Raw genomic sequence first — 23538 nt, 5'->3', positions numbered from 1 at the left:
AACCACAAGACATTCAGTCAGTGTGCACAAAGAAGCAGACGGACGTGTCCCACACCTTGCTAGACAGACACATGAGCTCATTTCTTCCAGGTGAAGCACACACGGGTGGGATTTGCTGTGTTTCCTACAAAAACCAAACACAGAGCTCTGCTGTGAGACGAGTTCAGACTTGAATCAAAGCGCTCCACAAGTAGAGCAGATGAGATACGGCCTGAGAACGCACAGACAGACACCCCCCTCCTCGCCCTCCTCTTTCACACACACACACAAACTCTTCAGTGTCTCTCCCCCCTCCACCTCCGTCCCACACTTGATAAACCTCAACCCTCAGACAATAAATATCCTCTCAGACGCTCTGTGACATCAGGGCTGAGGAATGTTTTAGAACATTGGTCAGGGGGGTAAACGCGGGGATGAGGGTTACATGCTGCCGAGCTGCCCTGGTACACACACAAACACTTATTTAGATCAACAGCCGTAAGTTTTTACGCGTGTCTAAGTGCATTGGTACAAGACAACGGGGATAAATCAAAACGTAAACCTGTCGGATTCCTTTTTCTTTGCTTTGTACGAGGGGAAAATCCTGTTTTATCCTCTGGTCAGTCACATTTGGACACATGCAGTCAATACTTCTGGTCAATAAACTGGTAAATCAATTAACCATCAGGGACCTATTGGACAACATGTTGATTAACAGGTCCTTGGATCGTTCTCTCCGTCCTCTGAGCAGCATCCATCCTCATGCTCCTAACGGTGAAGAATCAAGCTTGAGCAATAAATCAGCCGATATTGGCTTCATATAGATACATCAGTATTAGCGTACATGTAAGTAACAACGCTACAGAAATGCTAAGTTAAAAGTCCTTTAGGGTCAAGCTCAAATATGTGTTTCTCCTCAAGAGAGCACTGTTTATTTTATGTGTTTATATAGAAAGAAAAATCCTGATCGGTCAATAAAGCCCCAAATTCAGGCCTCCCTAATCCATAGTGAGGAATAAGCCATTCCCTCTTAGTTCTAAATACTTAGGAACAGATGGGTGGTGCAGTGAACTGAAATGTGACAGCAAAGCCTGTGTTTCCCAGCATCACCACGTCCACAGCGAGGCCTGTTTCAAGAGCAAATAAAAGTGTATTATTGGATTAATGGGGCTGTCCGATTCCAGAGACTCCTCCAGATGTGCCTGAGAGAAGAGCAGCTTTATTTAACCCAAATCAGGAGAATAAAGCTGGTGTGTAATTTGCGGTATTCTGCGGACCATCCTAAAATCCACTGAGCGCATGGTCACATGTCTGCGAGGCTGTGATGACGGGAAGTCTCTGTTGCATGATGTACGAAGAAGATGCTGGTTCAAGACACATCTAACCGAATGAAGAAAACTGAATCTGAAAATATTATAATAAATCAATTCAAACTTTAATTTTCAAATTTACTGTACTGTTTTATCATGAAATGTAAAATATGTAACTTCGGCCACTACGGGGTCTCTCAATCAAAACAATAACTGAAGGACTAGTTTGATGAGGACATGAAGCAGTGTGAAATCATGGAAGTATATCTTTAAATTAAGTATCTTACAACACAAGACTCTAATATAACACTTTATAAACCAATGTGTCAATTGTTTAATAAGGAAAAGAACTGGAAGATATATCAACAGTGAGATTAGCCAGAATGTCGGGGCTAGAAGAACCAGAATGCCCCTGCAGCAACCTTTGACCTCAGTGTGAAAGTAGACAGATAACAAGGTCAGACACATTCTTAACAACACATACACCAAGTTAAACATTAAAATAAAACTAGAATATCACTCAGTATAGCAGGCAAGGCCCCATTCAATCAAGCTGCCCCAAATTGCACACACTCATGATATCAGTTCCTTAAATATGCTTGATTTTTCTCATCAAGATCCATCCTGGGAAATGAGAGAAAATGTCACAAGAACTTTAAGATATTGATTAAACATTTATTTGGATCTGCACTGAAATTGAATGGGTTCTTCCATGACCCACACCACATCTTTCCACCAAGTTTAATGGTAATCCATCCAGTCGTTTAAGCGTAACCCTGATAACTAACTAACAAAGAAACCCAGGTGAAAGCATAACCTCCTTTGCGGGGGTAAAAAAACATAACAGCCATTCAAAAATCAACTTTCTTTGGTTTCTCTTTCCCAGGGTGCTTTGCAGCAGGGTTATATACAAAGCACAGACATTACATTTTTACTAATCCCTCCACCTGCACACAAAACACCAGCACTTCTCTCTCCACCTCAGTGACAAAAGGCAGGAGCTTGAAACTGGAGCCCGGCCAAGGAAGTGACCCGACAATGAAAAAAAAAAAGGGACCTGACATTCAGGTTACTCATTACACCTGTGGGAACAAATTTGTTCTCATGTGCCACTTCCTTACTGCGCTTTGCCACCGTTTCCAACAGTTTTGCATTTGCATTCACGGAGTTTGTCCTCCGAGGGGTTCAGCCATATCAGAGGTGGAATAATAATAGTTTTTGAAACCCTACACTCACTCACTCAGGGTTACCTACTTGTTTTTGTCCCAGTGTCGCATTTCAAAGCAAAACAAGTGTCAACTCAGAGCCAGTTTTATGGCTCGGCCTTATCATCCACTAACAGGTGGGTGCCAATTACCCTGACAAACACCAGTAGATCATACTCCGCAGGCAGCAGACGTCTTCATTGTTTCGACGCAAACACACAGCTTTCCCTCATAAACAACTTTCCGAATAACAAACTGTTCATTTAGAGCTCCACCATATTTTCAATCTCACTAGAGTGAAAGTCTGGAGGCTGAAGGTTTCATCGTCTCCTCAGTCGGGGCCCGGGAAGGATTAAACGTGGAGCTGCTTGAGCAAGAGCGGAATACAGAGCGAGCTGGTCACACGGGCACAAAGGAAGCTACTGTGGGAGCTTCCAACAGCGGGGCCTTAACTCAGCGGGACCGAGGCCTCTCAACCAGCCTTTGAACTGGTGTTAGTTGAAAGTTTCCCAAGGGTTTGTGAGACGGGAGCCAGGCCCTGGGAATCGGATGTGAGTGTGGGTGTGGGTGTGTACACAAGCGCATCCACGGAGAAAGATGTTACCAATCTGTGTTTTTTTTGTAGTAACTCTGCATGTTGAAGTAAAAATAAGGTAAAAAACTCTGACGTTACATAAGCAGGGTATTTCATTTTCGCATGGAGACTGGTAAATGTACTGGTTGGAAAACTGTAAAAGTACGGACTATATTTAAGGGGACGGCTACAAAAAGTATTTGAAAACATAGAAACTATTCTATCACAAGCTGAAAATACCTAAACATGGCTAAATATCTCAAGAATGCCTGTTAGGAATTCCTAAAGCTCAAGGAAAGGTTGAGTTTTCCACACAAGAAGTCCAAAGTTCTTCATCTTAAAATTGTCATATTTAAGAAGCTGGAAAAAAAGATAAATAACACAAAAAGCTGAAATCGCTCTGTGCCATATCGCACAATACACAACTAACAAATCCAAGCCTTGGCCTCAAACCACAAAGTGGCTCCATCCATTAGCACACAGAGTTACTTGTTGCCATTTTGACAACAGGCCACTGACTGTTTACAATCTGACTCACACGCTGAAAAATGACACCCAGTGTCAACAGCGGCCCGACAAGCGCAGGTGAGGAGGGTGAGATCAAGGCTACAACACTGCACGCTTACACCTGCGATCCCTGGCAGATCAATGGCTGGGCTTGTTGCCTCATTTCATCAAGGTGACACTCTCCACTCGTGGAAACATTAAGCCGCTCCACTGGCCTCAGGTGGATTTCTATTGTGAGGTTGCGCGTGTGTGTGTGTGTGTGTGTGTGTGTGTGTGTGTGTGTGTGTGTGTGTGTGTGTGTGTGTGTGTGTGTGTGTGTGTGTGTGTGTGTGTGTGTGTGTGTGTGTGTGTGTGTGTGTGTGTGTGTGTGTGTGTGTGTGTGTGTGTGTGTGTGTGTGTGCGCGCGAGAGAGAGAGAGGAGGGGGTGAAATCAATTCTACCGCGATATTGATCACAATAGTGAACGAGCAACAGCATTGAGATTTGGCAGATCCCTGCTTTTAGACCTCAACACCCATGCTCCGCCAGCCATTAGCAAAATGAAGTGCCCGGTCGTGGACGCTGCTGCTTCCCCACTGACCGTGTGCTCTGGTGGGGGGTGCAGAAAGAGAGGGTGTCCCCCAGAGATCAATAAAGGAAAGGGGGATTGTTTCTGTCAGCTGACACCCTGTAGGTGTTCTCCAGAGGGGGAGGGTGGTCAAGGTTTGCCTCGGAAAATGCCAAGCACCAAGGGGGGGTGGGGGGGGATGATATACACTATCTAACATTCAGCAGCTTTGTCAACACCAAGATCAAGCCCATTTAAAACACAAACACACGGACAGAGTACAGTTGGCAAAGAGCAAGCCCCTGAATGTAGGTTAGCAGAGTAATCCTTTAGGCCAGAGCAAAAGTGTCAGTAGGCTAAGACAGCCTAGTCACACTCAGGACACTCTCCTAGTGTGTGTGTGTGTGTGTGTGTGTGTGTGTGTGTGTGTGTGTGTGTGTGTGTGTGTGTGTGTCATTTTAGAACACAGGACAAGTTGGTGAATATCCCTTGTACGTTTGAAGTTGCATGTGTGTGGGCTCAGTTTTGTAACCTCTTTAGGACCTTTTTCCGGCATAAGCACTGATCTTGTCAGGACCAGTAGACCTCACGGGGACCTAAGAAGCCTGGTCAATGGGGCAAAACGTCCCTTCTGAGGTCTGAGAGTCGGGTTTGTTAACTCTATTCCCACATAAACCCAACAATAAACTAGATTTACATGGAGTTTTGGGTTATGAATGGAAGTCAATGCAGTGTCTTGACATGGAAAAATGCACAAAAAAGTCTAACTATAGCTTTAAAAGGACAATATAAGGACCTTTTGACCAATCCTCAGTTAGTTTAGGGTTTAGAGGCTAGGGGTTGTGTGCGTGTGTGTGTGTGTGTGTGTGTACTGCTCAATATTAATGTGCATCATGGGGCGACGTCTTGACAATGACAGGCTCAGGCCATTGTGGGGTTGTGGACACCAAATGTCTTTGTCTCCAGCTGGAACCACATACATGTAGTTAACATGTAGTTTAGCAGCAGAGTGTATGTGTGTGGAGAAGTTGGTGCAGGAGGCTCAGCAGCAGAAGAAGAAGAAGAAGAAGAAGAAGAAGCTCCTCCTGAGGCAGATTAGTGAAAAAAATGAACAAGCTGCAATGGAAGCGAGCTAATGCGTAAAAGAAACTCGACACATCTCGAACTGTTGCGTAAAAATAAGCCAACGCGGCTCTTTCACTTTTCTTTCGGAGCAGGGACAGTGCTGCGCTACATGCAGGGAAAAACCGGAGAGGCTACGTGGAACCTCGCTCCACGAGCCGGGTAGCGTGGTTTCCTTACCCCGCGTTCGGTTGTCGGTTGTCGGTTGTTGAGAGCGTCTGGTGTCCGGACGCGCAGGCGGTGAAATCCCGGTGCTCCTGTCCGGGAGTAGGTGCGTCAAAGCTGGACCGCTCCCTCTCAGCTGGGCCGTGGAGAGCGTGCGGCGGCCATCGAGGCGACTGTGGGGAAGCCGTGCGAGATTTCTCCCGAAACAATGAGGAGCAACACACACACACACACTTAGTGCACACACACATACACACACACCGCCTCCAGCTCCACAGCGCCAGGCAGGAGAGAGAGAGAGAGTGAGAGAGAGAGCGGCCCGACAGCGACACTCTGTGGTAGATCGGAGGAAATGCAGCTGTGGAGGCAAGGGGTTTATGGAGAGATATTGGACTTTGCATGAGTATTTCCACCTCCATGCTACTTTTATATTATTCTAAAGGCTAATATTGTACTTTTCAATCCACTACATTGATTAGGAAACTTTAATTACCAGGTGTATACTATGCACACATATCTATATAAAATGTATTGCATATTTCTATTCTTTTTGTTCTACTCTCACTTGTCTATCTGCTACTGTAACAAGTGAATTATCTTATCCTAACTTAACTTAACTTAACTTATCTCGTTTTATCTTATCTCGTCTTATTTTTATAGACGTGCTTTCATGTGCGCTTTTATCGTTTTCTTTTCACCTTTTATTTTACTTGTTCATTAATTTCTTTTCTGTCATATTACTGCTTTCATGTGCTCAAGTTTTCATGTGACATAACTCTATAAATTATTCATTTAATTTGAACGCTACCTTGTTTTCGACCACCTAAACGTGGTTGTCTGGCCTCCTTGTCACATTGCAACCTGCTGATTGTTATTTCTCTTATATTTTTTACTTTTCTTGCTTTGCTGTCAAAGCACCTTGTAAACTCTGTTTTTAAAAAGTGCTATATAAATTATTATTGTCTTATCTTATCTGTTCTTGTAGGTTTACATCTTTGGAAAAATCAATCAACTCAAAAATTAAAGTGTGGTTTTAAAGATTAAATTGGCAATAAAGCAGTGTAGTGGTTGAGATCCGCCCTACTTTACCAGATGCACAATAGTGATGTGCACAAGTGTTGCGAGGTGTAAACGCAGGCTTTGCATAGACGAAGAAGAATTCAACACTGTAGACCAGTGGTCACCAACCTTCTCGAGCCCAAGATCACTTTTTAATTCCAAACGTAAGCCGAGATCTACCACCCTGACATCTTCCAAAAAACCCACTTAGGAGGGTCATATTTATTATTTTTTGCAATTTGTGTTAAAGGCTGAATGTACAAGAAATAAATATACACAAAGAGAGGCAGTTGTGCAACTTTTTCTATTCAATGCACAATATTCAAATTAATATCTATTCATATTTATAATGCACAATATGTAGCTTCTCAGTTCCACATCATGTTCTGCAGAGGAGCTGCTACTGCAGCACAAAGTTTTTACATATAGGCTTTGATTTGAATATGGCCACAAATATGATTATTGCCTTGGATGAAAGAAGTCCCTTGTACTCAAATAAATACCAGTACTGCACAGTATGACGCCGCGTATCTTCCGCTCTTGCAAATATTTCACAACCTTTTTAAACAAGGGAATGAATTCCATTAACAGAAACGCTGGAGTGCTTTTATTTTCAAAAGGCATACAGAAAGTGTTGCAACCATGTTTGTGACATAAATTCATCAGAAGAACATTAAAACTCAGGTAAGATAATTTTCTGTTTATTCTGCTGTGAACCACAATGTTTATCTGTTTGACAAAAATGTATTTACAACACTTTCAGAACCCATTTCAAAGTAAAAGCACTCCAGCGTTTCACCTTCTGAATCCACTCATTTGTTCCAACGGGGCTTTGATTGTTATCGACAGACCGAAAGATGCGCATCTTCAGACCGTAGAGTCCTGACATTTAGTTTAGTACATAAACCAACTTGTTCTTGAAGGAAATGCAGGAGATAAACCTGCAACTCCACCGCCAGTAGGGGACAAACAGCGCGTGTGAAAAACAGACAACCGACACACAGCTGAGCTGCGGCACGACGACAGCCAGTGAGTCCAGAGAGTTGGGGGATCGACAGTGAAGACTGGGAGATCGACCGGTAGATCGCGATCGACGGGTGGGCGACCACTGCTGTAGAATGTAGTTAAGATCTGCTACTAGCATTAAACACAGCTACTTAACCTCTTGACATTCTGGTGACATTCGCCTAAAACGCCTATCTAAGGCATACCCAAAGTAAATTGAAAGCTGTTCTTGAACCATTTGGAGTACATGCATGGTTTTGGTCTCTTTTGAAAGTTAACACTCAGAATCACTGTAAGTGCTACTGGCATTGAGTAATAGAAGTTGGAACACACTGAAGTAGAAGGTTTTTATTTCCGCCTGAATATTTTTTGGTAAACAGATGCCTGCAGATAACTCTAGCTGGGACTTATGAGCTGGAAAACACAATGGGACCACAGCATGAAGCCTTACCTAGCCTAAGTTCAAGTTTGATAACAATACCACAGAAAATGAATATTTTACACATGTTTTTCTAAGGGTATGTTTTCCAAAAAAGGCCATTTGGAGACTCCAAAGGACCCTTGGTAACATGGTCACACACATACACAGTGAAACAAAGGGACACACACACACACACACCTCCCCTAGAAAAGAGACTTTATTCTTAGACAGACATGTAATGCACAGTTCACTGTTGGGCTAATATAAATCAACATTATAATGTCAGGATATTTATCTAATGTTTTTATACGCTTCAACTTAAGTAAAATGTAAATATGCATTTACAAAATCTGGAAGGTCGATGGCCTAAAAAAAAATGTCATGCCACAACATGATACAAAAACGATGTGATTATCTGATTTGTCAACATGATTTCTGTTATGTTTGTGTAAAATGTGTATTTTTGATCTAAAAATATTGCTATATGGAAGCTACAATAATACTAAACATGTTAACTACTAGTATTTATCAAAAAAGTACAACCCCTAATCCCTCAAACATAGAATGTGATCACAATTATCAAGTATCATCCTAAAGAAAACCCAGTTAAATGCAAGTGTTAGCTTTACTTTCTTTGTAGCATTACACGGTAATGAACAATGAGGCATGTTTCACTGAAACAACCAGCATCTGCCTTACTTTGGCAAATAGTTTCATAGAGCGGACTGTCTGACTGACAGTGTTTTTGTGCTTTTAAGCGTACACCCGTTTCCCCTTCAGGATGAGCCGCACCTTAAGAAAAGATGGAAGTCAAATTGTCAGTGCGTCACAATATACTAAAATGACTTATTAGGTTTTTAAACCGCATACCTTTTCACCAACGGGTCCTTCGGGCACCAGCTGAGACGGCAGGTCATTTTCAGAATTCTTGGTTCCGGGGTCAGCTCCTTTTTTCATCAGCAGCTTTACCGCATCAACTTGACTCTTGTGATTTTGCAAAGCGCTGACAACGTGCAGGGCAGTGTTTCCACTAAACGTCTGAAACGTAAAATGCAGTTTCTGAGTTTACACAACCTTATAGCTTAGCAGGCAATTTCTGAAGAGTTTCCTGAGGACATGTCTCACCTTAACATTTACAACGGACAGCGAGCGAGGCCGGTCAAGAAAAAGTTGCAGCAGCTGCACGTTTGCCTCCTCAGAAGCCATGTGAAGACAAGTCCGGCCACTTTTGAGATCCTGTCGGAATCAGCACAAGCTCTGGTAACTATTGACCGCTTTACCTGGATGACTAAGAAAGTAAGTGTTTGTAACAGTTACCTTGGTCGCGAGGGACGCACCCATGAGCAGCAGAGTCTGGATACATTCAACAAACACGTGTTTCCTCTGCATCACCACATACGAACAAGGACTTTCCAGAAGCTTCAGGTCTTTAATGACATTGTTGTGCGCCAAAACTGCCGTGTGGAGCGGGGTCAGACCTCCAGAGAGAGAGAGAAGAATAGCATTCAATCAGACGGAGAGGCAACATTAGCATCAGAGTTTTCAGTATAATCCAACATTCTCACCCTCATAATTGAAGACATCAACATCAATCGGTTGTTGACTCTGGCAAAAGGCGTTACAGATTGTCTGCGAAAACAAATTGTCACATGCAACTGTTGATGTTTGTGGTGGTGAAGAAGAAACCTCTTGTGAACTGTTGAGCATGGAATACAGTAGCAGTCAAAAGTTTGGACACCTTCTCATTCAATGGTTTTTCTTGATTTTTACTTTTTTCTACATTGCAGATTAATATTGAAGACATCCAAACTATGAAGGAACACATGGAATCATGTGGTAAACCAAAAAGTGTTGCACTTATATGCACTTTGGGAATCCCTGTTCTAGGCATGTGTGATACCTGCAAAAATAAAAAAAGTGAATGAACTTTGAATTGTGGTGATAGATTTACACAAAATTGGTACCTGAAGACTGAGAAAGTGGCCTTTTTCACAACACACGTGCAAAGGCGACCGACCCCAGAAGTCACAAGTGTTGATTTGTGCTCCGTGCGCCATCAGATCACGGACGATTAAGTGCTGATTGGTGGCAGTGGCTATCTGAAGCGCTGTCTGTGGACAAAAAAGCAGATGAATCACGCAAACGTGTTGAAGTCTGTGATGGAAATCTGAAAATACAAGAGGCTGGAACACCAAATTTGTCTTTGTGTATTTTAATAGGGGCTTTCTGCAGAAGGATCAACACAGAGTGAAGATGCAGAACAGTCAAAGCAAGGATATTATATAGGAGAACTAAGGCTGTTTGTCTGAGCCAGTTCAGACTGGTTCTGTAGGCGCAGTTTGAAACAGGAATCAAAACACAGACAACTGATGTAAATAAGTGATAAAAAGGTCTTAAAGTTTTCAGGTCACACACACAGTTCAGGTCATAAAGTATTAAGACAGTTCTGCAAAAACTTACTTTTCAACTACAAAATAGGTTTCAACCACACTTAGTTATTTTTCCACTACAAGTCAGATGGACGCAAACTGAGAGTGTGCATACCTGGCTGTTGTGCTCCTTCAAGTCCAAAGAGCCAAGTTTGGCCATTCTCCCAGCAAGCACGTAAGCCAGAGCTCGTCTCCCTTGCGCCACAGCAATGTGAAGATACCTGACAGTCGGGAAAGGAAAACGTCAGTACCACCGCATGCAAATTATGTCAATGCTGCGCTGCCGACTTTACCAACTCGTACGTACGTGTCCCCGTCTGCATCTTGCCAGTTGAGCAGCTCGGGGGGAACGTCTCCAGCTTTATGTGCCGCTTGCTGGATTTGCCAGTGAAACAGAGACAGTTTGTTCTCGACGGTCGGAGCCACGTTTCCCCACAAAGGCGGAATCTGCGTGTGCTGCGGCTTGAGGTGAATGCTTCCAGGATAAGCAGGAGGGAAATGAGGGGGGGTGTTTTGGTTTACTGGTACGTGAAGGCCCAACTGGTAAGGACTCGCGTCGCTGGCAAAGGGTTCAGGTTCTGCAAATTTAAAATTCTGCTCCATGTGGTTGTCCTCGTCTGAGCAGTTCCACTTCTGAAAGACAATCATTTGGTTACAAACACCCTACTACGTTCTGTCAAGTGAGCTTCTTCCTCATGTCCGCGTTAACTCAAGATTAAACTTTGTCACCAACCTGGCATTTCATCATTAGCAGCTCTTTCACCGTGTTGTTCCTCTGCACGCTTGCCTGGATGAATCCTTGTACTTTGCCAAAACAAACAAGTAAACGGGGGCTTGTTATTACCGATTGCTTTACCCAGGCAGCAGAATAAAATAGCAAGTGTCAGCGAAACAATTAGAACTTTTGTGTATGGACAGCTAGTAAGTAATGTATTTAATTACCCCGCCCCCAAGGAAAAGCGCATTCTGTACACTGATGGTGTTGACTGCATTAAACGTGTGATTATTAATAGTTCAGTTAACGTCGTTGTCTTATGTGATTGTACGTACTACGTGTTATTTATATGGCACTTTTCAGGCTTAAGAATAAAGTACTACTTCAAATCACAAAGATGTGAAACTCCTTTTGACCTGGGGTGAGGTCATTCAAACTTTGGAGCAGTACAACTATATTGTATTTAGGAGAACAAGAATTAACCATTCCATCCACAAGATAATTATTAGTAAAGTTACAGGCTCTCCCGCTAGTAATTTCAAAGACCAATGATTTAGAATGACATAGAAGCACTTGGTCGTGCATTCAAGTGTTCAAGACAAATGTATATCGGTTAACTTCCTTGTCCCCCCCCCCTTATCGTGAAAACAGTGTCCTGTGCAGTAACTGACCTTCATAAATGTGGCTGAGGCCTGTGGTCTCACTCGCTCCTGGATCCAGCATGTTCAAGGAGTCATTTGTTGACTTCCTGCACCGCCACTTTCTCTTCTCCCACAAAAACCTGCAGTGCAAACACACTCGGCAGTGAAGAGTAAAGTGCGATGACCCCGTCCCACCTTTCTGCTCGACGAGGCCCAGATCAGAAATGAGGAACAACAAACGCATAAAATGTCTCACGCAGCTTCCTGGTTGACATGTCACCCAGGTGAGTCTGAGGCGGTTTCAAAATAAAAGCATTGACCCATTAAATTGAATGCTGATGCAAATGAGTGGGATTACATTTAAATAAACTCACTTGAATGCCCAAATCCTTTCAAAGTACCATATAAACTAAAGACTGTCTCGTAAACATATACATCTATAATACTTTTGATGACTAACTGGTTCCTTATCCCGCAGATGTGTTGTACTTAACGTGACATTGCTGTTGGTATGAACCACTCCCTTCCCAACGCTTCCTACTTGTTGGGGTTTTCCCCTTAAAGAAAAAAGGTTCGTTGTTCTTGCCTTTTCTCCAAATGCAGCCCATGACAAGTAATTTGATCTTTCTCTTGTAAATAAACGGTTAACACATATTTGGACAAAATTTAAACACATGTCAATATTAGCGACATTTAGATCTGATTGTATAGTTTGGATATTTTTTGGGGAAATACAAGTAATAACCAAAAAACAAATTCATTTTTGATGCAACTTATTCTCCCACACTACCAGCTTACATTCCGAATAAAATAGTTTCCTCATTGTAAAACAATCACACATCCGACTAACGCCCATCGCGCACTAGTTCCCCTTTGCTAATCTTCCGGACATTTGGAACCTGAACAGGATTGTACACTGCTTTCATGCCTGTGGTCATTTTAAAACACATTTAGATCCAAAAAGTGCCCTATAAGCCTTTACACCAATTACCGTCGTACTCATTGAATTAAAAAATAAACCCGTTCAATTGGAAGCACTGCTTTTATTTTCATTTGGAATCCACACACTAGTCAAACATGACACATGTTGGGCAACAGAGTAAAGACAGACATTAATTTACTCTCTACTACTTCCAGGTTAATTCTTCAAACCTGGACTGTACAGCACGGCAGAATAAAGTGAGACCTTCCAATGGTTTCGTAACACTAAAAATATCAAGTCAACTCTTATTCCAATAAACCTGCTTCATCAAGAGTGGATGCATATTTACAGTTCAGTGGCAATATCTTTTGCCAGTTTCAATCGTGACCTCAAATCAAGCTACCTGGGATGACATCATAATAAATAAATTAACTTCCTTCATCCTTTAAGGATGTTTGCAGATTGTTGGGCTCCTGGGAAACTCCCCAAAACATTCCTTATTTGATTGATGGAATCATAGTGTGAACACAAGTCCTTTCGTTAAATCCCAACTGTTAGAAATTATATACATGTACACAGCTCCCACAAGATCACAGCTGGGAGATAATGTGAATGACTACCAGTTTGGAAAGATTACAACAATTTGAACTATCAGTACACTTTATACATAAATAAGCTCAAATCATTCCGTAGCAATATTGTACAAACAAAAACACTGCATGCACACTCCTGCAAAAACAATAAATAAAGAAACAGATCTAAAGTCCCATTTGTCATTTCTAATTTGTCCCTCTGGAATGGAGGTTGGAAGTGTTGGTCCGGCACGAAGAGCGTTTGTTTCCACTTTCCCTCTTTCTTGCAAAGCCTCCAGAATTCTGAGCCTAGTGGTGGCCTAATGTGGAAATTAAAATAAACACAGGAAAGTTCAATTTAGACAAAGGTGGACGTTACGAAGCTCAAAACAAACAACATAAGTCAGTTGTACGAGACAGGATTTCTTTTATTTTTTAGGAAGACTATCTAATGAATAACATGAAAAAAACATTCACATGAAAGAAAGACTACTTTCAGGGGGGGGGGGGGGGGCTACTCTCTCTTTAGCCTAATTGAATCTGCTAAGAACACGACCCATCATTGGTCCTAAAAGTCCTATGTGTCCTGCTCTATTCCTTAGAAAGTCAGTCAATTTGTCCATTGTTCTAACATTGCAGGGTCACTCCTCAACCGACTCCTTGCGATGCCTTTTTTATACTCAAGTCTTTTTTGAAGAGATGCATGTACTTTACAATTATGTTGCCGAGTATCAATCCTCGGGGGATCTTATTACAAAAACACCCGCTCCCAGAATGGTTGGATTCTTTATACATGACCAGGACAAATTCATTGATACCAAAGAGACAGAACCGGTGCAACAGTGCAAGTAAGAACATTATGCTTCATAAACATGGAAGCAGAAACTGACCTGCAAGGTATTTGGCACCGACTAACATCAACATGCTGCCCATGATGAAAAAGCCCAGGGGGATGCTGCAGAAGATGCTGCATTCACCTTTGTGTCGTTCGAACGAAGGCACGATGAGGGAGAGACAGACGAAAATCAAGTCAGGCCTTTTGATTTTTTACAGGAGGGTGCATGTAGGACTTTTTTTTTTATTACAACATCCATACAGTATGATTTCTGAGCTTATTTTTGTACAAACTCCACATGGTAGTTTAATTTGTTGTAACCACTCCACAGTGGTATTACCTCGTCTAATGAACATCTTTTATTTTAATTCATGTCGCTGGTATCTCGTGGTGTTTCTTACCGTTTCCATTACCAACAGGCTCCGTCGTCTCCCAGTTCATGGACTTCTGAACCGCCTTCTTCCACCGTGCGTACCGTAACTCGCTCTCTGCCAAGCAAACAAACTAACTTTATTTCCCCCGCAGCAGCAGCTTCTGACGATATGTACAATGCCATCATCTCATCTTTTTGGTATTCTTGTGTTTCCCCCCCAGTTGTGTTCACTCATCGTACCTTCAGGGTTGATCTGAGGCTCAAACTTCTCTGACGTGACTTCACTCAGGTCCTCGGGGCGCAGACTCCACACGCTCACGCCCTCCGCTGCTCCGGCTGCCATCGCTGCCCCGAGCGCCGTGGTCTCAGGCATGGACGGCTTCACTGAAAAACAACGAGACACATTTTCTTAGCCAGTTATGACAGATCCAATAACTGCCGTACAGAAATACTACACAGCCTTTTGATGCTTTATGTGGACAGTTTTCATTTTTAGTCTGGACATATTTAGAGGTCATTTTGTACAAACTGGACTAAATATTTGCACTTCAAGAATTGGGAATCTTTACAAATAAAACTTGTGCTTGACTGGAATGTATTAGTAGAGCGCAGTCATAACAATTTGATGCTATAGTGATCAAGAGCTCTATTTTATAAACATGTCTGACTTGCTTGTGCGCAGCAATACACAACACATGATGTTCCATCAGATAAACACAGGATCAGGGTGACCTGTCAGACAAGGAAGCAGTTTGATCATTGCAACAGTTTATTATGCAAAATATGTCTGCGCCGTTTCCATTTAGGCATGACGCTTGGTAGGTGGAACCGCCCAGGATGTACTCGCCCAACATCAGCTAGGATTGGATTCAGCTCCCTCTGTTGCCCTTAAATGATAAAGGGTGGAGAAAATGCACTTGGCACAAGCAGATTCCCTTCAGAGAAAGGATGAAGATTTACACACAATTCATCTAGGACATTAAACTTCTACCTGACCAATAAAAACATTTATTGCTGAAAAAGCAGTTGCCTCCTCTCCCTGACTTTATTATTAATGATACACACAAGGTTAAACCACAAAGAAGAAAGTCTCTCTGATAAACAGATGGTTATTTTAAGACTTCAGGTTTAAAATAAGTTTATTTATTCTGGGATGCACATTTCCAGCAACGGCTTGTGTTTGAGTAGTAAAAGACGTTGGCGTCGTCTCTCCAACAAACATCAGAAGATCCTCCTCAGTGGGTGGACTGGAACCATTTGTGGCTCAGGTGAGAATCAAGGAGCAGATAAAAGGAAACCTTACCAACGGGGATACAGAGAATGTCCGCCTGCAGCTGCATTAGCAGCCTGTTGGACGTCATTCCTCCGTCCACCTGGAGCTGAGTTAGTGGGATGCCGCTGTCCTGATTCATGGCGTCAAGTATCTGCAAACAAATACCATTTGTCTCAATGTCAGGTACCAAGCAGTTAAAGGTCAAACGAGAACAGGATTACTTTTCAAGGGACGGGATTTGTTACACCCCAAAATTATGCTAATTAATTTGAGAACTGAGCTAAAAAAAAAAGAGGTCATGAATACTGCAAACAAAACAGCATTTTAACTCATACAGCTGGCCTCACATATGGTCAGTCCATTTGGAAATAATAGGGGGAAAATAAAAGGACACAATATAACATCATACAAATAAACCCCTTCATCCTATGCTGATGCAGCACTTGGTTTTGTCCCTTTTACTTGGCCTATGTATTTAACTCTGCTAATAAGGACAAAACAGTGTAAGCTAAAAATGCGCGCCTCATTCAGAATACAATGAAGTGTCAAAACTGTACAAATTAAAGGTTTTTTTTAACTGATGATGACACAAGAAATTGGTCATTTATTGCAATTATGTGAAATTAAACACGTCTTGTGTCTTTCGGGGAGCGCTTACCTCTCGTGTCTGGAAACAGACGGCTTCCAGTGCAGAAAACGCGAGGTGGCTCTTATTCGTAAACTGAGTCAACCCACAGATGATCCTGTGACACGGGGATTTAATGACACAGCAAGATTTACTTCAGCAGGCTGTGTGAGTAACTGGAGACAAGTTCGCAGCACCACCACGGAACGTCTCGCCCTTACCCTCTTGCGCTGGGCTCCCAGTAAGGTGCGTAAAGACCCGAAAACGCAGGAACAAAGTAGCAACCGTAGGATGTACCGACTGACGCAGCCAGCTTCTCTGCAGAAGAACCAAGACAGGAAAATATCACCGACTACAAATAACGGCTAATTATCTACATTAAATGACACCACAGTCCTGAAGATGTCGCTCCTACCAAGTTCTTCAGATGACTCGATGATTCCGAGATTGTCCTGCAGCCAACGAACCACAGCTCCCGCAATGGCCACAGAGCCCTGACAAGAGGATGAAGCAGGGAAACTTAAATGAATACAAAAAATTGACATGATAAAATCCACATTTGTGTCAAGCTGACACTGGACACTGTACCTCCAGTGCATAACAGGCAGGTGTGTCCCGGCCAAGCTTGTATGCCACAGTGGTCAGAAGTCCGTGGTCAGACATCACAGGCTGCAAAAACGCAGAGAAGTGTCACTGCGTGCAATGTGTGCAGGGTTTTAAAACTCTAATCTGAAGTAATGTACCTTGGTTCCAGTGTTTCGCAGCAGAAAGCAGCCAGTTCCATACCTGGAACATATGAAAGATTGGATTAGGGTTGAATTTCTAACAAAGGACAACTTTTGCCACAAAGGGAACCTTACGTGTTTTTCGCTTGCCCGTCCTGAAAACACATCTGTCCGACCAGGGCTGCCGACTGATCCCCGAGACACTGCGTTTCAAGACAAATGCATCAGGTTACAAACACTATTTAAGAGCAGATTATGTGTAAGGACAAAAAAAATAAATAAATAAATAAACTCACCCCTGAAATGGGAATACCTGAGAGAGCTCCAGATTTCTGTCAGAGGAAAAGATTTGTTTGAGTGTGTTTCCTGGTTTAATAACATTAAAAGAGCATTTGAAATGTTTACGAGCACTATGATTAAATAGAAAAATGTTAACATACAATTTATTTTAAATTTGAAATGAATTCAGTCTGTTGGGAACAGAATTATAATACATTAAATTAGAGACCTGGGTCTAATTCAGGAGGAAATATGTTGATCGATTAAGAAATCAATAGTGTTCACAAAAAAAAACATACAAATTCCATCAGGTTTACTCACTATTAACAGTTTTGCCCTAACACCACAAAGCTCATTATTTGACTACAAGAAGCCAAATAACAAAACTAAACCAATTCCACCACAACATGTGCACATGCAGCGTATTGTAACCGTGGAAACTGAGGGAAAACGAGGGAATGTCAGAGCCTGTTTATAAGAAAATGTCTTCACTCCTACGTGAGGCCGTCATTTTGATGGCGCAGGACAAGAGTCGGGTAAATACAACTGTGCCAAAGGGTGAAGAGATTTGGGAGACGGGAATGGGACGCTGCAGAGGGGGGGGGGGGGGGGACCATCTGAGTAACATGCCACAGAACGGAAGCAATGAGGGGGACAGGGGCCATCAACTACATTTCCAACAGGGTATATACAGTGCATCCAGAACGTTTTCAGACCCTTTCAAGTTTTCCACATTTTGCTATGTTTCAGACTCATCTTAAAATGGATTCTAGTCACCCTTTCCCCCCTCATAGATCTACACACAATACTCCACAATGACAAAGCTAAAACTCTTTATTTGAGTTTATTGTAAATTTATTAAAAATAAGACTGAAATCCCATTTACACAAGTATCCAGACCGTTTGTTATGACACTTGCAACTGAACTCTGATGCTTCTACATCTTGATTGGAGTCCTCCTTGAGGCTGTCATTGCTGCCAAAGGTGCTTTAACCAAGTACTTATTGAAGGGTCTGAATGTAAATTAAATATTACTCTTTAATTTTAATAAATGTACAAAACACTCCAAAAGCTTGTTTTTTGCTTTGTCACTGTGTGTAGATTTATGAGGAAAAGAATGAATTGAATAAATTCTAAGATGAGTCTGAAACAACTAAATGTGGAAAACTTGAAAGGGTCTGAAAACGTTCCAGATGCACTGCATGTGTATGTGATGGGTCCAAAATCAAACAGAGGCTGGTACATTTTGTGTCCAGTAGCGCCTGCAACAGACGATTCATGGTTATGATCATGTGAGCCTGTATTTAAACATCCAGCAGTTAGAGCAGAACAGATGTTTGGGCCTGCAGACACAACTCAGGGCTCAAGCACTTCCATGTGTTTAACTTTACTGCGTCTGCCCAGAAACCAAACGTACACCGTCTGATAATTGCCGTTTTACCAACTCTGTCCTGCTTAAGACTTTATATTGGACATTAACATTTGATGAAGATGACAAAGAAAAACGACAATTCCACCATTGGAAGGTTTGTTTGCATCAAACGTCTTACGCCGCCAATAGATTACAATACCAAATGGACCACGTTAAAGAGTTATCAATATATCGGCCGATATGAGCCTTTCACAGACACCAGTATCTGTTTGTTTTCCAAAGAGAGCTGACATGAAGACATTTTACTTTTTTTTTTTATTCTATTTTAGAGTTACCTTTAAACTTCAAATTATCAAGCAGACATTCAATTTTGACAGGAGGGTTTGAAAAACTACACCTTAGGAATGTTAATACCAATATATTAGCAAAACTACTGATGCCGCAGTTAGTGTTGTGCTTCAGGTTCACAGCATGGTAACTTTTCTACATGCCCATCACATTTGTTTTTACTGATGAGCACGTGATTTGCCAGAAAAAGAGAGCAATCAGTATCAGCTATAAGCAGTTATGAGGCTATATTAATTCAGAAACTAATATCCATATGGATTTGGGAAATTTGCTTTGGCCACGGAGAAGTAGGACAGGTTATATTCTGCATGATGAGGTGAAAGAGTGAGGGTGAGAATTACTTACCCGGCTAGAACATATTTTCTACCGGCGAGAAAGGAGAGACAATGGCACACACACACAGAAGAAATGCCTAAAAGACTTTTTCAATCAACCTTCAAATCACTCGCAATAGACAGCAGTGAAATCGTGGAAGGATTACAAGTTAATATAAACACTCACTGCGGAGAAATTTCAAGTGGAAGACTCAGAGATAAACAGATTAATGCGCACTTACCATGAGACCATATATTTCTGATGAACTCCTCACTCTGGGCAAGATCTCCATGGGGATACCAAAATATCTGATGGGATATAGAGGAAGAGCAATGTGACAGTCATCAAGTTTAAAGCTAATACAGACTATTCGATAAATACAGGGAGAGCTGGGGCTTAATTATGGTGTCAGCAGCCGGTGGGTCATGATTGCAGGATGGAGCAGACATGGCAACCACACACTCACAGAAAGGGGGAGAGTCAGAAAGGGTAACAAGAGGAAAAGGGGGGAGGAGAACTGGAGATCCCAACATTTGTATTCCATTTTCAAAAATCCTCAAATGTACAAATGAATATGGCTTGAATTTCTAAGTATAAACATAATCATCTCAGTAATACTTGTGGGAGCAATGACACAGCTTTCTTACTTGCAAAGTTCTGGGTCCCATTCCAGAGTGTGAATGTTAAACAGCATGGTTCTACTGGCGTTGGTCACATCTGTGCAGTGGACTCCGCCCGACTTGCCGCCTGTCAGACACTGCAGGACGCCAATCACACAGGTCAGGCTCAAACAAAGTGTCACCAGCATCTGGACGACAGCTGTGGTCGGTGCCCTCTTACCCAGATGAGCCAGGAGTCGACGGTGCCGAACATGGCGCGGTGAGACACGACTGCATCGCGGACCTCGTCCACGTTGTCCATCAGCCAGCGGAGCTTCACCGCGCTGAAGTAAGTGCTGATGGGGAGCCCGGTTTTATGCTGCAGGGTGAAACCATGATTATATTGTTGCTGCTGCCAACACCGTTATCAAGTCTGTTGGAATTTGACCCTCTGGAACTGACGTCCCACGGGCGGGCCTGAGCTTCCAGTGCGAGATTGTTTCCATGAAATAGATTGAAAATAAAAACCACAAATCAATTATTTTTTGCTGCAGATGTTGTATGCTGTGCTGGGCAGAGAAAGGTGATCATATCTCAAAAACTAAGAAAATAAAGAAATATTTTGTTAATGTTTTTATTCAACTAATTCTCCCCACGTGTCAAGTTTTTGGTATTTTCTTAAATTCAGCACTTTTACCACATCTTACAGTTCATTTACTTGCATAACCTTATAGCTTAGGTTGAATTTTACCGACATCAGACAGTTCAAGAATTGACTGGCAGATGATTTATATTGCAGAGTTCAATTAGTTAAACTGAAAGGGGCTTAATTAAATTATAAAGATGGCCAAAGAAAAAGAGTGAATAAGTCAGTGGAGATATGAGCTTTGTGAAACTGCACGTTGAACCTTTCAGAGGAAAACACATGAGGGAAAATAGAAAAACCAACTCGAGAGGAGGAGCTCACCTTCAAATGGTTCTTGTTCCTTCCGGGGGTTTTGTTAATTAGACGTTCAACAGTTGATTGAGTGCGCAGGTCCAACCAAACTGAACAAAAACACTGCAGTTATTTCATAGAAAGCGAAAAACACGGAAATCCAACCCCCGGTTTTAGAATCACAGAATGTCAAATCTGTGACGGAAACAAAACTTAGTGTTACCGATTGCATTGTAGAGGGGCTCCCCTGTCTCCTTGTCCCACACCACCGTGGTCTCCCTTTGGTTGGTCACTCCAATAGCTGCACACATTCAAGCACAGTCTTCAGATCTTGAACACCTCTTTAAAAATCCACTGAACTTGGAGCAAGTGCACATCAAAGAGAGCGAGTGGCATCGAACCTTTAATGTTTGAGATGTCGATGTTGAGCTGGGTGAGTTTCTCGCACGTCCTCTCCATGCACTCGTACACCGAATTCAGGATTTCTTTGGGGTCCTCCTCCACCCATCTGAAAAAAATGTAAAAAATCAAATCCATTTCTTGATTGCACGTGCATTGCTGCAAACGGATCATGCAGCAAACTGTTCACGTACCCTTCTTTGGGGAAGCTCTGTTTGATTTCCACCTGGTGATGGCTGAGGAGCTCGGCTGTTTTGGAGTTGAACACCTGAACGAGAGAAAGAAAGCTGATTCAGCCAAACACACATGACGAAATACAACTGGGGTCAAGATAGGACAAAGTAGAGAAGACCCCATACTAAAAAAACAAACAAGAAAAGGTGATTTAAAGGCAGACTTCAACTGACAACCCATGGAGGAGACAGACCAGCTGAGTGCCACCTGATCTAATGGAGCCAGACCAGGCGAGATGAATCACCCCCCATTACCAACTCCCCCTATCAGGCTCCTGCCGGGAGAGGTCTGCTCAGGTGCCTACACCCACCGTTTAAAAGTGGTTCTGCCTCAAAACCTAGGAATTTAATAATGTTCATTTATACTTTAAATTGGCATTCTACACTGAAGCAGTCACTTTGTCCTGCCAAACCAGATTATTGTGGCTATGAGAAGGCAATGAGAGACAATGCATGAAACAAGTGTGCGCATGTGTGTGTGACAAAATTCCCAGAGTATTAGTCTCCCCAGTCGCCAGAGGCAATAAAATAATGTATGAGATTTCCATTTTAACAAATTGTCAAGTATTAACTTGAAGACACCTTGTTTTATTTGCATGTTCTCTTATTGTTCTGCAGGAAGAACAGGTCAGACTCAGGCAACAATGTGGGACTGTACTAACGTTTTGTACACATCAGCACAAGTACTATTTAGAGACAATTAACTCCAGACAGTCCTGAGATGACTCATGCAAATTCTTGGCTCCCGACCATCGTCCACACCCAGAAAAGACATCTACTGCAATAACAAAAGACCTTCAGCGTTGGCTGGGAATAAAATGTCTCCAAAAAAATACTGACAAACACCTTCACAGAAAGGATTAAAGAGATGGCTAAATAAAACGTTACCCCATTGAAACACAGCAAATTTCTATTTCAAGAACTGCACAATCAAAGATCCATAAAAATAGCCTTGGTGCTTGTGATTGATCATTAGATTCTTAGACAAAATGGCAAATAATTAAGTTTGATTACTTATTTGGTCTTTAAATGTCAGCTTGCAACTTCACTATAAATTATTATTATATTGCATGTCAATCAAAGGCATTTCCATCTCATCCCTTGGTTTGTTTCGCAGCTTTTCTTGTTAAGACATTTTAATGCTCCTCTCAACTGCTGTTTTCTTTAAAAACGATTTTAAAATGTTGGTTTTAAAAGCTTTTCAAGTCACAAATGTGTTTTATTATTGCAGTAGAGCCAACACACATGACATGTTGGATGAATGTAATAAACAGAACACAGCTACACCATCATAAACAGCCAGACTCGTAATGTAGCACAGCACCGCTAGCACCGGGAGCAGAGTTTCTCTTACGAGAAAGCGAGTGGAGCTGGTTCCCTGGTCGATGGCGGCGACCAGCGGCCCGAGCGTGATCCGGTGCGAGGACGCGGCCATGGCTCCGTTCATGTGTGGCAGAGGAGAGCGATCACCGCCGGGGACAGGGCATCAACCTCACGCCAAAGTCGGGCGGCGAGTCGCGGTGTTTAAGCGTCATGCTTCACAGTCGGCAACGGGTGATGACGCAGACGCAGCAGAGGACAAATATTTGCTCTGTTTGGGTTTTACAGGTTTGAACTACGGAAAGAGGTTCATCATTTTCTCTGGCTTTGTTTTTAACATATAAATCGTGTCTTTTGTTCCCATGATTACATCAGTGACAACAACAGGATTACTTTTGAATCATTAATTTGATATATATATATATATATGTACATTTGTTTTAAATGTTATTTAATAAAGACATTAAACCTGTCTGAAAACATAACACCCATCAAAGCCATCTAAAAAATAATAATAATTCAGTTTGCACATTTAAAGTGTTTATATGGATTTGAACTCTTTTATTATTTCTTCTTTGTTATTTTTTTCATTCATTGTATATTATTTATTCTGATACATTTTCTTGAGATATGTAATTTATATGTGACAATTTACTTTATTTCTGTTTCTATACTGTATCTTGACTTTGCATGTGGACTGTCTATAATAAAGTTTGTTTATTTGTGTATCAT

At 42.1% G+C, this 23538-nt stretch overlaps 3 protein-coding genes across 6 annotated transcripts in view; all 3 read right to left on the bottom strand.

Annotated features, from left to right (window-relative positions):
• The window catches only part of LOC117778435 (FERM, ARHGEF and pleckstrin domain-containing protein 1-like), a 51194-nt gene extending 45513 nt beyond the window's left edge, over positions 1–5681 (bottom strand). Inside the window, exon 1 of one of the 2 annotated variants that reach the window (XM_034613992.1) lies at positions 5425–5681. The gene's annotated coding sequence lies outside the window, so the exon portion shown is untranslated. The remainder of the gene's footprint in view (positions 1–5424) is intronic. The other variant, XM_034613986.1, reaches the window with a different exon arrangement.
• Positions 5682–8645: 2964 nt separating this feature from the next.
• Positions 8646–11922, bottom strand: LOC117778496 (NF-kappa-B inhibitor zeta-like). Its single transcript, XM_034614088.1, has 10 exons — positions 11710–11922; positions 11057–11127; positions 10631–10956; positions 10439–10544; positions 9859–10005; positions 9460–9523; positions 9212–9372; positions 9020–9130; positions 8765–8932; positions 8646–8686 (listed from the first exon to the last, which is right to left on the bottom strand). Exons 1-10 carry the CDS (start codon positions 11759–11761, stop codon positions 8648–8650), a joined length of 1245 nt encoding a protein of 414 aa, XP_034469979.1. The 5' UTR covers positions 11762–11922; the 3' UTR covers positions 8646–8647.
• A 782-nt stretch (positions 11923–12704) lies between these two features.
• gk (glycerol kinase) lies at positions 12705–23025 on the bottom strand. Of its 3 annotated transcripts, XM_034614020.1 has the most exons (22): positions 22841–23025; positions 21448–21521; positions 21256–21362; positions 21078–21155; positions 20885–20964; positions 20159–20296; positions 19966–20075; positions 19560–19626; positions 19349–19366; positions 17301–17336; positions 17140–17207; positions 17023–17065; positions 16868–16948; positions 16695–16773; positions 16501–16597; positions 16313–16397; positions 15685–15805; positions 14622–14765; positions 14464–14496; positions 14410–14433; positions 14064–14150; positions 12885–13493 (listed from the first exon to the last, which is right to left on the bottom strand). In XM_034614020.1, exons 1-22 carry the CDS (start codon positions 22931–22933, stop codon positions 13483–13485), a joined length of 1674 nt encoding a protein of 557 aa, XP_034469911.1. In that variant the 5' UTR covers positions 22934–23025; the 3' UTR covers positions 12885–13482. The 3 variants fall into 3 exon arrangements, with proteins under 3 accessions (XP_034469895.1, XP_034469911.1, XP_034469902.1); XM_034614004.1 differs by having other exon boundaries at positions 12705–13493; positions 14410–14496; positions 22841–23024; XM_034614011.1 differs by lacking the exon at positions 19349–19366 and having other exon boundaries at positions 14410–14496; positions 22841–23024.
• Positions 23026–23538: the final 513 nt, after the last annotated feature.

The sequence above is a fragment of the Hippoglossus hippoglossus genome, chromosome 2 (assembly GCF_009819705.1).
Source record: "Hippoglossus hippoglossus isolate fHipHip1 chromosome 2, fHipHip1.pri, whole genome shotgun sequence".
NCBI lineage: Eukaryota > Metazoa > Chordata > Actinopteri > Pleuronectiformes > Pleuronectidae > Hippoglossus > Hippoglossus hippoglossus.
The sequence above is the reverse complement of the archived record's forward strand: the minus strand, read 5'-3'. Positions and strand labels throughout refer to the sequence as shown.

What these genes read in the sequence shown, in the direction of transcription:
- LOC117778496 (XM_034614088.1), bottom strand. Translation starts at nt 11,761, where the DNA reads ATGCTGGATCCAGGAGCGAGTGAGACCACAGGCCTCAGCCACATTTAT. An exon ending in TGCTAATGATGAAATGCCAG is followed by an intron (nt 10,957 to 11,056) that starts GTTGGTGACAAA and finishes ATTGTCTTTCAG; the next exon opens with AAGTGGAACTGCTCAGACGA. An exon ending in TGATGTCTTCAATTATGAGG is followed by an intron (nt 9,373 to 9,459) that starts GTGAGAATGTTG and finishes CTCTCTCTGGAG; the next exon opens with GTCTGACCCCGCTCCACACG.
- gk (XM_034614004.1), bottom strand. Translation starts at nt 22,933, where the DNA reads ATGAACGGAGCCATGGCCGCGTCCTCGCACCGGATCACGCTCGGGCCG. An exon ending in CGACATCTCAAACATTAAAG is followed by an intron (nt 21,156 to 21,255) that starts GTTCGATGCCAC and finishes GAATGTGTGCAG; the next exon opens with CTATTGGAGTGACCAACCAA. An exon ending in GCCCCTCTACAATGCAATCG is followed by an intron (nt 20,965 to 21,077) that starts GTAACACTAAGT and finishes GTTTTTGTTCAG; the next exon opens with TTTGGTTGGACCTGCGCACT.